The sequence below is a fragment of the Canis aureus genome, chromosome 14, assembly GCF_053574225.1.
Source record: "Canis aureus isolate CA01 chromosome 14, VMU_Caureus_v.1.0, whole genome shotgun sequence".
In the NCBI taxonomy this organism is placed as follows: domain Eukaryota; kingdom Metazoa; phylum Chordata; class Mammalia; order Carnivora; family Canidae; genus Canis; species Canis aureus.
The window spans coordinates 5,398,772-5,417,163 of NC_135624.1; the positions used below are offsets into that span (position 1 = coordinate 5,398,772).

The window sequence follows — 18,392 nt, forward strand, 5'->3', positions numbered from 1 at the left end:
GAAACAATTTTGTTGTAGTCCTATCATTCATACTAATAAAAATAACTATCTATCATCCCCTATCAGGATCCAAAAATAAATTAAGGGGGCTTACATAATATGGAATTGCATAAATAAAAAGTGAACATTGAGAACAGGAAAATGAAACTAAAGAGCACACAAAATAAACCTGAAAGGCGGTCCTAGTAAATCACCATAAGATCCTGCATTATACCTGCTTCTAAGGCGAACCCAAGTGCGGCATCAGACCTTCCAGTGACCAATGTGAATGAGGGTGTCTACCTGACAATTACATAATCCATAGAGAAAATAAGATGAAAGCAAAAGCTCAGAAATGCAGTCACTTGCAGTTGGAAGAAGCAAAATCTTCTGTTCAGGGGTCTTCATAAAGAACTGTGCCAATAGTAACTTTAGTAACTTTCCTTACACAGATGCAGTGGGTGGGTACACAGGGCTGGTCCTCAAGATGATTCTTACTCGAAAATGATGGCATCCTAGCTAAGCAGAGGGAAGCATTGTAGCGTGATGTTTAGGAGAGACTCCAGTCCTATACTGCCGGAGTACAAATCCCAGCTCTGCTGTGTGACCTTGGGCAGGTTACTCTGACCTAGCTCAAATACCTACTTCTTTAACTGTGAGGTGGGGATGACAACAGCAATTTGCAAAGATCAAGCAAGTTAATAAGCATTGTATAATGTTAGCAATTATTAATGAAGAGCTTAGTAAAAGTAATTGGGGTGTGCACTGTCATAACACAATTCAGTATGTAGCTCTACACTGCTCTGACTCGATCCCATAGATTTTAGAACAGTGCTGTCTTTAGCACAGTGTTTAGCAAAAATCTGTGCTATTCAATACAATATCTCCTTGTGGCTACTAGAAACGTGGCTAGTTTTGCTTTAAAATGTAAAATAGGGATCCCTGGGTGGCACAGAGGTTTGGCGCCTGCCTTTGGCCCAGGGCGCGATCCTGGAGATCCGGGATCGAATCCCACGTCGGGCTCCCGGTGCATGGAGCCTGCTTCTCCCTCTGCCTGTGTCTCTGCCTCTCTCTCTCTCTGTGACTATCATAAATAAATAAAAATTAAAAAAAATAAAAAAATAAAAAAATAAAATGTAAAATAGAGTTGGGTTTTAGGCTCAGATAACTGTGCTAATAAAGAATTTCTAATTTAATTTAAATAACCAGGGGATCCCTGGGTGGCTCAGTAGTTTAGTCCTGCCTTTGGCCTAGGGTGTGATACTGGAGACCCAGGAACAAGTCCCACATCGGGCTCCCTGCATGGATCCTGCTTCTCCCTCTACCCGTGTCTCTGCCTCTCTCTCTCTCTCTCTCTGTCTCTCGTTAATAAATAAATAAAATCTTTAAAAAAATTTAAATAACCACAATAAGTGGTTACTGCACTGGACAGCATAGATACAGAAATTCCAGAAAGTTTGAATAGTACTGATCTATAAACATTTTCTAAGCAATATTCTGTAAATACCATCATAAGTTTTTTTTTTTTTTTTTTTTTTAAGATTTTATTTATTTTTTCACGAGAGAGAGAGGCAGAGACACAGGCAGAGGGAGAAACAGGCTCTATGCAAGGAGCCCAATGTGGGATTCGATCCCGGGACTCCAGGATCATGCCCTGGGCCAAAGGCAGGCACTAAACCCATGAGCCACTCAGGGATCCCCCCATTGTAAGTTTTTGATGAGTATTTGGCAACAAGAACTCTGGATTGTATTCCTTGACATCTAACTGGAGTGTGACCACCTCTATTGCCCGGTAAATACAGCCCCTATGCCTTGGGCTGTGGACTTGTCTGTTTTTGATGTGCAAAGTCCAAGGTGACTGAATAGAATACCAGCCTATCTGTGCTGTGAGGGAAGGCAAGGAGGTATTTGTGGCAAGGCCAAGATCACCCCTAGAAAACTGCTTTGAAGCTACTTCAGAGTGCAAAGGAATGGCTTGACCCAAAGTTCTACTTTGCTCAGCACAGTTGGAATTGTTTGGACCTGAAAAATTTTAAAGGGTATTTTAACCAGATGCTGGCCTCTTCCCCCCACCCCCAGTGTTCTATTAACTTTGAGAAATGCTATTTCTTGGTGTATCCCCTAAAATAAATGATTTGGAAAAGGTATACCAAGACAACTAAATAAGAGAAGCTGTAGTATGAATGTTAAGTCCCAGATAAAAGTAACAATTGCTAAAATCAAAAAAATGATTTCATGTAAGTCATGTAACATAAAGGCAAAATAAAGGGAAAGTAATTGATAAAACTGTATTTCAATATATAAATGCTTAGGAATAGACATACAAGAAGAAGCAATAAAGTCATCAGTACCATAATATACAGAGAATTATATTGGTGACTCAATTATTACCAGTAACTGCTGTTGTTAACATGGTTTTTTGAAACAGGTACAGTTCTTTGTCAAGTTTTAACAAAATAAAGTAGAATCCTCCCTCACCAATCTCATGGTTGTATTCTTAGAAAATACAGTGTATGTTAAAATGCTACTAAAAAATGAAAAATGGAGTTGGGTTTAAGGCTCAGGTAACGAAGTTTTGTGTTTTTTTTTTTGTTTTTTTTTAATGTTCAACAGAACATTTAAGAATCGTGACATATGGAGCAATTCTTTGTTGTGCTAAAACTTCGTATGTGCTGGAGGACATAAAACTTCTATGGTCCCTGCCCACTAATTGCCAGCAGTACCTCCAATCATTTCTAAACCATTGCTCCAAGCCAATCAGTGAATTCAGTCACTCCCACCCCCACCAACAACTGGTTCATCAATCTAGGCTCCACTGTCCAGGCATGGCCTCGGTTGGCATGAGAATAGGTAACATGATATAATGTCAGCCAATGAAATGTAGAGGAAGGTTGCTGGGGGCCTGGCAGGAAGTTTCCTAAGAGAAAAACACAGGAAAGAGTTTCTTTTTCTCTTCATGGTTACAAATGGATGTGAGGCCTGGAAATGCTAAACTCATCTCAGAACCAGCTGGAGGATGAGGTCAACAAGCAGAAGGGCAGAGCCAGAAGCACAGGAGAACTGAGGTAAATCTGGATTGTCACTCTTGGGGTCTACTCTACCTCTAGACTTCCAGTTATATAAATCAGTAATTTCCTATGGTTTAAACCATTTTCAATTTGGATTTGGTTTCCAGCAGCCGAAAGCACTTTAATACATACATGAACAACTTCATAAGACAAAGAATAAGGGCTGGTTGGGAAAAAAAAAAAAAAAGCTGAACCAAAACAACAGTAACAGGTGAATATTGTTCCTGGACTTCTATATCAAGTATATACCAGTTATGCTTTTTTTTTTTTTAACCTGTGGTAAACGAGCCTGCATGCTCTTATGTAAAGGAGCTACAGCAGCTACTACCAGTCAGCTACTGACTGGTTCTCCTGTCAGTGGCAGGCATACTGTGGAAGAATGACCAACATGGTTCACACACACAGCCTGTTAGAAATGTGAAAGGTAAAAAGCTGTTTCATGGGAAAAGAAAAAATATAGCTACAGGTGAAAAAGTAATGCTGTCACCATGTGTATTAAAGAGTTCTATACAACACAGGAGGCACTGTGGACAGACAGGATAGTAACATGGGTTAAGCTCCTGCTTTCGTGAAGCTTGTAATCAGAGACAAAAAAAAAAAGTATGGTAACTGATGAGGAAATAAGAGGCAGAGCAGTGGACTGTCAAGGTTAACCAGGGAAGGTCTTCTGAACATGCCCCAGTTAGACCTTTAATTTTAAAGGTTGGTAATACTGAGAGGATGTGGGAAATGGTGCATAACACGAGGAGGAAAAGTTACATATTTAGGAACGTGGGTGGAAAATTTAGTAATGTATAGCTATGATGGCAGCAGGCAGGGTTCTAGATGACTCCACTGTCAAGGGCATGACAGACAGTGGGGCAGATGAAAAAAAGAAACTTGTATTTGGGGATACAGCTTCAGCTTGGAATCCCTGTTCCATTCTGTCTTCTCTGTCGACTTTGGACCAGTTAACAACCCCCCATGTGTCAGTTTTCTCACTTTAGAAAATGGGATAATATAGCTTGGCTTGGGGTACCTACTTATGGCATGAGATGAGACATGTCACGTAAAATATGCAATAGGTACCTGATCATGGTAGTTATTATCACTCTTGAATCCACAAGCAATTCACCCAATTTAGTTTCAGAGCACTTACAAGGCAAACATATGTGAGATTCTATATACCTGTTATATCAGGTTTGAAAAAAACTTTTTTTAAACAGGCAATTGCAACCTATTAAAAAGAGCCCTAAACTGAAAGAGAATAATGACACACTAAGAAAATGGGTTGTGATTAAGAGACTTATAAATACATTTATTGGTAGTATTACTGAATGCTGAATGCAAAGATTAAAATACAAAGAAACCAGCACTTAAAATCTTTAAAAAATGCAGTATCTTTACATAAATGTTAACCAATTCTGCTTCTCAATCTAGATTTACAAACAGGAAACGAATTCCAAAGCTTTCATTCTGAATATACTGATTTTGGGTTCTAGTGTTCTCCATTCTAACACTGTCTTTTATTTTGCTGTGTTTTACCAAGTATGACTTACTTTGTTTCTATCCTAAAAACAAGACTCTGTAAGCTGATCCTGAAGCAGTCAGTTAAATCAGGAATTTTTAAACAGCTCTTTAAGAGAGGATAAAGCTACATGAAAGAAAATGCCTCAATTCTACATATATAAATACAAGAGAAAATATCAAGAAGCACAAGAATCACAGAAATGCCAATCCTATTCTAAACTATAGTTTCTACTTCTAGCAACAATTCAATTAACAGTAGCTTAGATGACTTTGTTCTAAAAAATAAAACCATTAGTTCTTTCACTACGATTTTATGACTATACTCCATGAATAATTATCAACTCTTCATATACTTTTCAAAAACTCAAGAATATGATTTACACATAACAGAATCATTAACAAAGGAGGCCTTCAAACACACTGTTGAAAGCTGCAATATAGTTTCAGGACCAGATTTCAATTTACATAATATTACCATTTGTAAAGAGTTTATGGCACCCAGTACAGTAGTGCTCAGCACTGTTACCTCAAAAATGCTCCATCCGTTCTTGCATCAGAGAATTACTGACACAGATGGGACTGTTATGACAATTCTAACAGGGCCTCTAAACAGGGCTGCATGTAAAATAATTATGAACTGTGATACAATTGTGACAATACAGCTAGCCTATAGAACTGAATTTTTCACTATAATAATAGACTACAGAATTACAGTGACAATGACAGATGTCAGAATTATCTTTCCCTGATAACTATTGAGTAGAAAGAGTTTTCTGACTGTATTTTTGAGAAACAGGAGACCTTTGACATAAACACTAGGGGAAACTGAAAAGTGAACAAAATGAACTCAAGTTCTTTTTTCACAGATATTAACAACAGGCAAAGCAGTTTACAAAAAAGAAAACCAAAATTATCCTATAAACAAATAAATACAAGATCAAATCAATCATTTTTGAAGAAAATATAGCTCATTTTCAAAAGTTCTGTTTGGTTTGTAACTAGACTCGAAAATATTAAAATCAACCAGATTCCCACAATATTGATTTGCTATACAGGACATGAAAAAAGCACTTCAAGTTTTAAGCTTCATGTTTCATTCTTTCCCCTATTCCCAGAAAAGAAAAAGGAAAAGAAAAAAGGGGCTCTTGCAAAAATAAACAAAACCCAAAACCGGCCAACTAACAAAAAGTAAAATCATATAAGAAAACCTTTCTCATTTTGAACACTTCACTTTAGTTGGTCCCACATTAGGGGAAAGTTTCCATAGTAAGGACTCTCCTCATCTCTTCCTTTATCTATCATTCTTCAGTTACCTCCACGTTGTCATCAAACAAGGCTTTATGAAGGCTTTCCTAACAAGTTGGGCTGAGTCAGAGGTAGCTTTAGGATGAAGTATACTTGACTATGATATGTGGTTAGTTCAAATGAACATGTTGTTTGAAAAGGATTTCAATACATAAAAATGCACAAAGAAAAACATATAGCCCTCACTGCCTTGCACTAAGAGAAAACTTGAGAAACTCAGAGCAAACAGTAGAAGCCAGGAAAGAGGCATTGACCTCACCCCCATGAGCTTGTTTAATGCACCAGTTCAGGTTGGTTCTCCACGAAGGGGAGCACCCCGCTCACATAGTAGGCAATGCCAAGAGACAGCAAAGCGATGACAAAGATCAAGAGCAACACCCTCCAGAAGCCCAGATCCTCGACAAACTCCTGCCATGTGGTTCGGAAGCTGGACAGGACTCCTTCCCCTTGCTGCAGGTTGGGGTTGAGGAGAGAATGGCTTTCCATGGCGCTGTGAATGGAGCAGAGAAAAAGGAAAGGGGCATGAACAACACATTCCACCCATTTCAGAAAGATGCAACAGCAACAGACTTACTCAGAAAAGACAAGCCGCAATACTTATAAGAAGAAAACTGATCTATGTGCCCTCCCATACATTCACGTACTGAAGTATGCATCTGTGTGTATCTGGACAATCTACTTTCAACTATAAATTCAGCCCTGATGATTATGTTTCTTGGTTTATATCCAGCAGAGTCAGAGTTAAACATCCTCTTCTAATGAAAAAGTCTGAAGCAGAAGTCTTGACTGTAGGTCAAATGAGTGGTTTCAAACTCATAGTACCTAAGTAACCAAATTTTGGTTACTTTAAATTTAGAAGAATTTGAAACAAAGATTCATAATTTGAGAATGCATATTGATGAAAATAAGCAAAAATGGGTAAATCTAAAATAGATTTTTAGATTCACTTTTATACAGTGTGTGAATCTTAAGGTTTAAAGGAATTTTCACTTAGTTCAGTTACTTGACCAATGAAGGAATTCCTTCTTTTAACTGTAATCCTCTAAAAATGGACACTTAGCTCAGTCTGTTGCACATATGAACAGGCCTAGTCATTAGGAATTCTTCCTAATAGCTTCCTCCAGCTGGTTGTAGTTATATCTTGTACAAAAATACAAAATAAGTTTATTTTGCTTCTGCATAAAGGCTGAATCTAGTTGAAAATAAGGCAATACAAGTTCCATAAAAACAATGATTCTTGATTCTGGTTTTCAGAACTCTATCAACGAGAAATATGACCCCTACAAGTAGAAACCACGATATCTGACTTTGGTATTTGGAAGGCCACATTTTGATGAATTCAAAGCTCTGAGGGATTAGCACCCACAATTATGTCACAACACACAGGTCCAATAACGGGTTCATTTAGATGAAAGCCACAATGACCATAATCATATGCATCAACTATCTATTGCTTATAAAAGGTCATTTACCACCCTTCCTAAATCACTTCTCTTCATATTCTTCCAACCATCTGGCATAGAACAATAAAAACAGAATAAAACACTCTCTTACAGTCTGGTTCACCATGCAAAAACTAGCATTTTTATTTAACCTACAACTTAACTTTACTTCTTGACACTTAACCAGAGGTCCTTCAGCATTTACTGGTATTAGAGGTCTTCTCTAGTCATAGGAAGTGGACTTCCTAATGTGGCACTCTCCTTGACATCCAAACTTTTCTTTGTATATTAAAATATATAATGTGTGTGTGCAATATTTTTTTGTACATGTGTCATCTACACTGCTTTGACATCCTATAGCCACAAATTTAAAAATAATTAAATTTAGGATATATGGGGGAGTGGGAAAATATTTTTCATCATCTTGATTTATAGGACCTTAAGTTATGCTATATCTCAGAGAATCCTAAGGGTGATAGAAAATACTAAGTATACTCAAAACTTGCTTTATGTTCTGCTAATCATCACATAGCTTTGCCACAATGCCACGTGCTAGCCAATCCCACTAAACTTTATTCCTCTTTTCTATTAGTATAATTCACATATAAAATTCATGTTGTACAATTCAGTGGTTTCTATATTGACAAAGTTATACAACCATCTCCACTGATTTTAGAACATTTTAATCACATCTATAATAAACTCTGTACCTTTTAGCCATCACTTCCCGTTGCCCCTTCCACAAGCCCCTGGCAAACACTAATCTACTTTCTTTTTGCTGATTCTGAACATTTCGTATAAACAGAATTATACAATATGTGGCTTTTTTGACCAGCTTCTTTTATGGAGCATGCTTTTAAAGCTCATCCATAGCACATATATGTCATAGCACATATCAGTAGTTCATTCCTTTTTATGGTGGAATATTCCACTAGATGCACAGATGACATTTTGTTTATCCACTTATCAGGTGATGGACTGGACTTTTGGGTAGTTTCCACCTTTGGGCTATTATAAATAATACTTCCATGAACATTCATGTACAAGTTTTTGCATGAACCCATGTTTTCAATTTTCTTGGGTACATACCTAAAGTGGAATTATTGGGTCATATAGTAACTGTGTAGCTTTTTGAGAACTGCCAGACTGTTTTCCAAAGCAGCTACTCTATGTTCCCACCAGCAATGTATGAGGGTTCCAGTTTCTTCACATCTTCCCCAATACTTGTTGTTGCTCCATCTTTTTGATTATAGCCATTCTACTGGTATGACGTGGTAACTTGCTATGGCTTTGCTCTGCATTTGCCTAATGACCAATGATGTTGTCTGTAAGTTTTTTAATTTAAACTTCAACCACCACATATCTACCATGATACTGAGCGGCAGGAGTAAGATACGGCAACTAGGTAGTATGAGTATTAGTAGTTCAATTTTTTTAAGAACTGAATTTACACAATGCTATAAATAATACAAATCTGTGAAAGAAGCAGGAGTAAATATTTCATATAGAGCAGCTCAGATGACTATTTCTATTGCTTAGTAACTAATCACAACCTAGGCAAAAGAAAGTTAAAAGTATATTTCTGATAAGGAGGTGCCAAGAAACTGGCTATTAACAAAATATAGCAAGAGAGGTGCTAAAAACATACTAAGCAAAAACACGTTCTTGGACGTTTTTCATGATAAAGAAGCTTAAAGTATTCATGAAAATAAATTTCAAGTAGTCTTGGAAGAATATGATCTTTTACAAATAATAGAAAACTCAATGCTGTCATATTGCTTCTGGCATCTGTCAATCCAGAGTACATGGATGACAGCAAGGGGCTTGTCAATGTATCTTAGACATCTTGATTATTTTATCTACTTGTCAGCTCTCAATCATACGTCACAAGCAGCATGCACTGTTCTACAAGTAAAACTCTAATTTCTTTGGACAGTAGTAAGTTCTTGAAAGTATCTAAACAGACAGTCCTAAGTGTGAGAGTGGAGTTCACGGTTCCCAAAGAGTACGCCAGCCAGCACATGAAGAGGAAGGAAAGCAATCACTGGTACAATGGAATCAAATTAAGGGTCAACTATAAAAAATAGAGAGGATTTCAATTAGAGCTCACAGAAACCAGGATCCCAACAGTCGGAATGGACTATATGATCTTATTTCTAAGTCCTGATCAGTCAAGCTCCTGGGTCAACAGCTGATGAAGGCCCTTGAAATATATTCCACTGAAAATTTTGAGAGGAAACAATAGTAGGTTGATCATCCTTCCTACCTTGTAGTTTGTGGAAGGCTGAAACTCCATGGCAGCCAACAGACTCCATGCTAGCACAACTCAGTCTGACCTATGCACTTGACCTGGTGAGCCAGTGGGGCCAGGAGGAAAGACAGTTTGTCACCTTTTCAGAGCTCCCTGAACTGTGTTGTAAACTGCTCCTACATGAGAAATGAGATACTGAAGGCCCTATCCATTGCTACATCTTAGCTTCAGTTACTGATAGGAGCCCAAATGTCATTTGTTCCAACTCATGGGAAAGTTACTTTCACTTTCACATTACTGAACTGTGTGTTTAGTCTTCATTTCTCTTCTTGTTTTACTTTTCCCCAGCACTCCACTTGCCTGCCTTTCAAATGGCCTTTCTGGTCTTCTAATGTTGTCCAAGTTCCTAGCCTTACTTATCTTTCTCCTTCTTTTCTGAAGTCCATTCTGTTTGTGACCTGCACTTAAAATTCTCAAACTTTTGTGTCCTTCCCTCATATTCAGCTCTTAACCACCTCTTGTCCCTGGTGCTGACAATACTGCAGGCTTCCTTGCACAAGGGAAGACAGAACAGTACATGCATGTGGGCACGTAGTACTTTCTGTTAATAGCCTCTCAATTGTAATCTGGAGCCATACGGGCCTATATAAAGTTCAAAGAAAGTGTATCAAAGCTCCGTACTTGAAAGCAAATAAATAGAAAGCTCACAGAGTTGTCATAAAAGATCCAAGGACTTAAAGTGACTTGCCCCTTAAAAAATTAAATTGTTAAGTACCTTTCACTCTCAGCTGTCTGCATGGTCTCCAGTTTTGAGTGAGCTCCTCTGTTAAATCCTTTCACCTCCTGTTCTTCCAAAGATTCTAGCAATCGGATGACATCTTTATTCACTCCTCTGCGCTTTGCCAGAACCAAGGGTGTAGCACCTTGATGGTTGCTAAAAAAGTTCATAAATATAAAGAGGTCATTATACACCTGGATTATATTGTTAGTACCCATTTGTGTAGATCTCAGTGATAAAGGCATGGGCTGAATTGACTCAAAGCCCAGAGCAGAACCAATGACTGAATTGGAACTTGAATTCTGAATTAACCTATTTTTTTCCTTATAGGGAAAAAGGAAAGAAAACACAGAGGCAAAAGAGTAAATTGCTGAGAATAAATAGAAGAAAAAGAGGGCAATTTCTTAAAAATTGGAAAATTCTAGATTCTAGATTCATTCTTATCTGACATTTACATTTTATGGCAATAGAGCATACATATTTTTAAGGATTAAAAATAAATAAAAGCCCAAAGCAACTAAATAAGCTACTTTGATTCACCTAGCTATTTAACACTAATAAGAGAAGATAGCCAAACAGCAGTGAGTCCCATAGCCAATTCCCACCACATCTATCCATTACATCTGCTGTCTTTTTCAGATTTAGGTACAGTATAGAACCAATAATCAAGGCAACATATAAGTGCAGTTTAAAGGTCAAGCTCAGTTTTAAAGATGGTCTGAAACCTTTTCCACTCTAGAGACAAGGTATCACTAAAACACTACTTCTTGAAACTACTCACTATAAAAAGGACTCTGAGACCCAGAGAGGTTACGAAGCTAGCATGGTATATTACATGATAGAAGACTAACAATTTGGAATCAGACAGAATGAGGTTCAAATTCCAGCTGTGTGGCCTCTTTGTTTAAACCCTTGTCTCAACTACTACATCTGTAAAATGAAGATAACACCAACCTCAAGAGCTATTCATTCTAAGGATTAAATGAGCGAATGTAAGTAAACACAGCACAGATTTTCAAAAAAATGTTAGTTCCTTTCCTCTTTTTCCCTTGTCTGACAATACATGATTAATTAGTAGCAGAACTTCACCACTGTCTTCATAGAAAAACTTGTGCTGCTTCAGCATAAATCTAGAAGTCAGCCTCTTGTTTCCTCACTCCTCTAATGAGATTACCTTGTCCTCCATTCCTTGTTGAACTTGTCACTGCAGCTGATCAATGAGAAAGCAGAATTGATCGACTCAGATTGGACCACTGGTTGACAAACTAATGTGAGGAAATGACTAGACTTCAGAAACCACAGAGAACTTACCAAATATCAATTTTGAGTCCATTGGAAACTAAGAATTGAATAGTATCCACGTGGCCACAGAGATGGAGAGCTGTGTTTCCTTGATAATCTGTGGCCAGAAGATCAGCACCAAATTTATGCAACAGCTGGCAGATGTCTACATTCCCTCTGGCTGCTGCGAGGTGAAGGCCTGTTCTGCCCCTGCTGTCACGAATATTTGGGTCAAAGCCGCTTTCCAAAAGCCGCTTGGAATAGTTAAAGTCTCCATCAATACAGGCTTGTAGCAAGGGCACATTAGTCTGAGACGAATCATTTACAAAAACGTAGGACATTATTCTGGTGAAGTGGATGGAATATGCCTGTAATGAAGCATAAGGTGAGTGAGATTTGGGAAAGCCAAACTAAATCACCACAATGAAGTCATTTAGAGAAGCACTATTTCTCTTCCTTCTTAGCCTCCTGCCTCTAATAAATTACCTCACCAAAAGAAACAACAAAGTTATCAATTGTATTTTATTTCCCATTACAATGTCTTATTTTCTTCATATCTGCTTGATCAAAATTGCAATTAAATTACTATAAAGCTCTATTTTGCTTTTCATTATGTAAAAAGATTAAGAGAGATCGTTAATGGTAAGCAAGATATAATTGCTTAAGTTTAAGTTTACTGCATTATCAGAAGACATATAGAACATGATCCTTAAATTTCAAACACATGCTATTGCTGGTAGAGATTCTAACTCAAAACAAAGCATATTTTTCACATATTTGCCTTTCATTATATTTGAGATATTCTACATGGTAAAGAGAACTACCTGCTCAAAAGTTAACTAAATCAGCATGAAAAAAACAATGAAATAACTTAATTCATATTCAATAAAGACCTGCTGAATGTTCTGTCTATAGCACAAACTTCCAATTTTCATAAAGAAAAGCTAAGAAAAGCAACAAACTGAATTTTAAAATTGGAAATACCATGAAATCAACTCAGACTGTCTTCTTTACAGTATTGATTCTATTCTGCTATTCTGTGATTATCTAAATATCAGATTTTGCCAAACCCCCATTGTCTAAAGCCGGAGACATGAAGAAAAACAGGTCTGTCTGGGAATACAGAGGCAGCACAAAGGCAGCAATCTGAAATGTGCCCACTCCAAATTTCATACATCTGAGTAACCTAGCTTCACCAGTGTCCATACCTCTTTCTCTGATTCCTCCCTGCCCCAGCAGTCTCTTGGTTTGTGTGTATGTCTCCCTGACACCCTCTTGGTCCATTTAAGGAAAAATTAAAGCCTGCAAAACAAACCTAAAAAACTGAAGAGAAAACAAACCAAAAGAAGAAAACACAAAAGCAGAGACCAATATGTTTATAGAGATGACTCCCTGACTCTACAGTTACAAAAGCTGAGTCACAGACAGGGTTGGCTTGTAATCTGTCAGCAAAGCCTTTCTTTCTGGAACACTGATGGAACCGGATGTTAGACTAATCTATTCTTGTGTCTAACCTCAAGGGGATTCAGGAAAGCATGGTTATGGAGTTTGGTGAGATTCTTGGCCACCACTCCTTTTAGCCTGGTTTTCCCAGCAGAGCCACAGGCCCTCTAGAGGTGGGCTACTTTCCATGAGAGCTCTGCTGCCTCCAAGGGTTCTCTGTGCAAAGGAGAAACATTAACACACACTAGGCCTGTTCTAAGACCGGCATCGCACCCAGGGCACCAAATGACTTTTACTTAATCTTCCTAACAACTCTATGATAAGGGTTATTATACTGAATTTTAGTAAGGAGACACTGAAAGATGTCAAGCCAAGGAAATGGCATGGTCTTATTAGGTTAGTCTTTCAGAAAGATTACTCTGTCGGCAATAGGGAAAGGTTAGATTAGAGTGGGTCAAGGCTAGAGACTGGGAGATGGAGGTCACTGTTGAAATCCAGGCAAGAAATGATGACAGTCTGATCTAAAGCAGTGGCAGAGAGAAGGGAGTAAACTGGAGAGGGACAAAGAAGATAGAATTAGCGTAACTTAATGACATGCTGCATATAATGGGTGAGAAGGAGTTATTAAGGATAATTCCAAAATTGGGAAATCTGCTAATGATTAAGAATTACAGAGATCAAGATAAAAGACTTCAGATTATGACACTATATAATGCTTTTTAAAGAAATTAACCCATTGAGGAGAAATTACTCATTAAAATAGTTAAGAATTCTCTTTCGAGGGTAACCTCCCAATTTTCCCCTACAGTAGTCACAGGATTCAGTCATTTAAAAAAGGACAAAGTTATCAGAAGCATTTTAAAAAATAAAATGCCACATATCAAGTGCTTTTCAAGAGATAACATGTTTTGTTAAATTCTCTTAAGAATAGATAATGAAAAACAAGCTACTTGATAGTTTTGGTTCTAACACAGAAAGAATTCTTGTGGTTTGAGGATTTGGGATTCTTCCGAATGTTGGCTCAGTGGAAGAAAAAAACGCCTTTCTTGCTTATTTATTTTTTTAAGTGAGAATAAGTGTGGTGTATTTTGTGATTTTCATTGTGTCCTTGAGAAACTAACTTTACATTAAAATTTAATAAGGCCAATGATAGATAACATTTTTATCTTGATCACAGAACTGAATGTGCCATAAAACAAAGCATCTAAGGTTTCACATAGTGTGAGGAAGTTGAAAGTAGAAAAATACTCACGTAAGCGTGAAGATTAGATCTTTCTTTCCGTGGTCACCCAGCAGTTTCTCTGAATTCTTAAGTAGGTTCAACAGAATATCCAGAAATGTGATGGCAAGGATCTATAGTAAAAAGAAACTTGAGTTATAGCAAGGGTGTAACATGAAGAAAGTCTAGCTATTCTATTAAAACGTAGAGAAGCTGGTGGGGCCTGTGAATATTCTCCAGAAAATCTATGAGTAAGGCACCAATTTGTGAGGCTAGTAGTAACTGACAAATAATGAGGCAGTGAAAAGGGAGAACAGAACTAAGGAGTGGTTCTGTTATCCACAAACAAGAAAGCATGGTCAGAAAGACAAAAGAAAAAGAATCAAATTATGTGCCATCGGTAGAAGACAAACTGGACTCTGAAAATAGATTCTAAATGACTGGGATTCAGAATGCATACTTTTCACATTATAAATGGTGGCTAGGTCTCAGAGTAGCCCACAAAAGCATTTTTAGAATTAAAATGCTATCTGCATGGGAGGAAAAGTAAAAACAACCAATATTTATATTTAAACCAAGCAGGATACATTTAAGGAAAAGTATTTCTAATCCATCTTGAATGCTAGAACTTAAATCTCCTTATGAGACTGTTCTTCTGCCCCTTTTGCTCTTCAATGTGAAAGAAAAATCAGCTCAAGTCTATTTGCCATCTTTTCCACATGCCAGTCTTGCTCCTCCTGAAACGTGCTGCTGCCCCACCTTTATGCTCTTGCTGGGACCCCTTCAAAACTCCCCTCTGCACTCAGAGACACCTCAAGGACCTTGTCTGCCCCACCATACTCTTCTTGTGAGGAATCATGGAAGTAGGGTCATGCACAGGCAGCAGGGGACCACCAAAAAAAATCAGTATTAATTCATAAAACAGTTACTATGTGCTCAAAATGTGACAGATACTATGTGAAGTGGTAGGATATAAAGATTACAACCTGAATTTGTAGCTCAGGATGAGATTTAGGTTAAACTTTTACTGGTCATTCATGCTCAATATTATCAAATCCCTTTTTAAAAAACCTTGTATGGGAAATAATGTTATTTTATGAGGTTCCATTTAAATATGTAAGTCAAGTTGAATCATAAGGGTTATCAGTGCTAAACTGAAAGATGAGGGCTGACAAATTATATGTACCAATTTAGACACACTTCAAATTACTGAGCCACTTAATCCATTTCCTTGCATAAATATTCTTAGTTCACCCAAAGCATAGTACCTTTATACTGACCACTTGGGGTTGAATCTCCATAACTAAGGCCTACCTCTGATATATGATTTTCAATCTTAAAATGGTGCAAGTGTTACTCTGAAGAGAGTACAGTTCACATTATGAAAAGGACAAGCTTTGCTTCTCATTTGGAGATAGAATTATAGATTACATAGTTACCTTTTCAAATGACCTGTTAAATTCGTAAGATAGTTCCTCAACTGATGGTTCCCAGAAGGTCAGTTGTTGGGGGAATGGATTACACAGGTGATGAGGATTAAGGAGTGCACTTGTGATAAGCACTGGGTGTTGGATGGAATTGCTGAATCACTATAGTGTACACCTGAAATTAGTATTATACTGTATGTTAACTAACTGGAATTTAAATAAAAACTTAAAAAAATTCACAAGAAATATAATGCTTCTGCCATTCTCTTTTGAATCTTTTTTTTTTAATTAATTTATTTATTTATGATAGTCACAGAGAGAGAGAGAGAGAGAGAGAGAGAGAGAGGCAGAGACACAGGCAGAGGGAGAAGCAGGCTCCATGCACCGGGAGCCCGACGTGGGACTCAATCCCGGGTCTCCAGGATTGTGCCCTGGGCCAAAGGCAGGCGCTAAACCACTGCGCCACCCAGGGATCCCTGCCATTCTCTTTTGATGACAAGCCCCATATGAAAGTACATTTGATCAAATTACAGATTTATTTATGTGATTTCAAACTTAATATTATACAAATGCATTAGACCTAATTATACTTGAAACCTGCCAAGAAAGCGTCTAAAGACCCAAATTAGAACTTAATCACTAGAAATCTATTAATAGCTTCTCAAGAAGTTATGAAAGTAACTCAGAACACATAAGTATGGTTCAAGGGGTGAAGAAGACTAAAGATTTTTTAATTAAACTTTTTGAGATAATTGGAGATTCACATGAAGTTGAAAGAAATAGTACAAAGAGATCCTGTGTACTTTTACCCAGTTTCCCCTGATGTTAATATCTTACAAAACTAGAGTATCACAACTAGGATACTGACATTGATTGTCAAGATACAGAACATTTCCATCACCACAAAGCTCTCTCATATTGCCCTTTTACAGCCACACCTACTTCCCTCCCACCTCCACCCCACTTCATCTCCTGGAAACCACTAATCCTGTCTTCCATTTCTAGACCTGTCATTTCAAGAATGTTATATAAATGGAACCATACAGTATGCAGCCTTTTGGGGTTGGTTTTCTTTTTTTCACTCAACGTAATTCTCTGAAGATTCAGGTTGTTATGTATATCAATAGTATGACTCTTTTCTATTGCTGAGTAGTATTGTATGGTATGGGTCTACCACAGCTTGTTAAGCCATTCACCTTTTGAAGGACATCTGGTTGTCTCCAGTTTGGGGGTGTTATGTTAAAGCTTCTAAAACATTCTGGTACATATTTTTAAGTGAACAAACATCTTCATTTCTCTAGGACAAATGGCCAGGAGTGCAACTGCTGGTATGGAGGCTTAAAGATTTGGACTAAAAGACAGTCAAGTCTGAAGATGCCTAATGTTTCCATTAAAAAAAAAAAAAAATAAGATCTTCCTTGGGATCATCTGTCTGGGTGGCTCAGGCAATCAGGACAGTGAGAAGTTATTTACAGAAGAGTTTGTTGGACCATGCATTAATAAGGGCCCCGAGCATTTACCAAAGGTACTGTGTAGTAAGAACCATTCCACAAGCAGAGTTATAAACACTAATGTATGAGTATGAACACTGAACTAGTATCTTTCAAGATTCACAGAGGGCTGAGTCTGTTCCCCTGTAAATGAACATAAAAGCTTCACATAGTGAAGACTGCTTTTCAAGGTAGAAAAAACAGGAAGGAAAAAGATAAAATGTGGTCTGATTTTCCTGAGGGACTATTTTTAGGAGTGTATAATACTCTAGAAAGGCAGTTTTTCTAGTGTCAGAGGTTGTTAAAAGAGCTTGGCTACCTCACCCAGAATGTATCTGGAGCTAGACTGCCAGAACCCTGGTTCAGGTACTTACTAGTTGAGTGACTTAAAGACTCAAAAAACAATAGTTACACCTTCCTGAGGATGGGCACAGCTCTGGGGGGGACAGCTCTCTACTGTACTGAAGATAGCCTGCATGGAACATTGAGCTTTGAGCCCCTGGTAAACAGAGCAGCATCTAGCAATGGAGTGACCTCTAGTGGGGAGTAAAGACCTCCAAGAAAGGAAAAGAGAACTGGTTCCTGACAGAAGAAAATCCACAAATTGTGGAACTGTTGAGTCCCAGAAAATCCTCTCCTTGTTCACCATAGCCTGCCTGGTTCCTAAGGGACAGTGTCCATGAGGCGCAGCGACTATTTTGGAGGCCAATTCCCTGGGACTGTTAAAAGGAAGACTCTGAGGGTCATGTCTTGAAGGGCTGGCACAGCTTAGCATTTAAAACTCCTCACTCCATGCCCTGTGGCACTGCCTGAGACTTCATGAGGATGAAGCCACTCATCCTTTAGGATGAAGCAGTCACCTTGTTAGGAACGAGAGGTCCTAACACCACACGGCACTTGTCTCAATCCGAATAACAAAACAATAAAAAGGTTTTAGTGGAAGCATGATTGATGGAAAGTTCCAGTTAATATTTTTTTTTTATATTTTTCTTTTATGTTAATATTGGGTCATATCTACATAACTTTAAGATAGTATCCCCTTGATGGTTAAGAACTAATGGAGAAAACCTGTTGTATTTTAATATATACTCATTAAACCTAACTTTAAATTGGTCTACTAGGGCAGCCTACTAGTAGCCTGTGCTACTAGCGCAGCGGTTTAGTGCTGCCTTCAGCCCAGGGCATGATCCTGGAGACCCG

General features: G+C 37.9%; 1 protein-coding gene and 1 long non-coding RNA gene across 4 annotated transcripts in view; one reads left to right on the forward strand and one right to left on the reverse strand.

Moving 5' to 3' along the window:
* Positions 1–2,812: 2,812 nt before the first annotated feature.
* On the forward strand, positions 2,813–18,140 carry LOC144283099 (uncharacterized). Its single transcript, XR_013351432.1, has 2 exons — positions 2,813–3,044; positions 17,004–18,140. It is a non-coding gene; the product is annotated as an uncharacterized LOC144283099 (long non-coding RNA).
* The window catches only part of ANKRD46 (ankyrin repeat domain 46), a 31,444-nt gene continuing 17,369 nt past the window's right edge, over positions 4,318–18,392 (reverse strand). For 2 of the 3 annotated variants that reach the window (XM_077846785.1, XM_077846786.1), the window contains exons 2-5: positions 14,309–14,409; positions 11,644–11,981; positions 10,330–10,488; positions 4,318–6,351 (exon numbers count right to left, since the gene is read on the reverse strand). In XM_077846785.1, the coding sequence (XP_077702911.1) occupies positions 6,135–6,351; positions 10,330–10,488; positions 11,644–11,954 (687 nt within the window). In that variant the 5' untranslated portion in view covers positions 11,955–11,981; positions 14,309–14,409 and the 3' untranslated portion in view covers positions 4,318–6,134. Of the gene's footprint in view, positions 6,352–10,329; positions 10,489–11,643; positions 11,982–12,821; positions 12,916–14,308; positions 14,410–18,392 lie in introns of all 3 variants that reach the window. The other variant, XM_077846787.1, reaches the window with a different exon arrangement.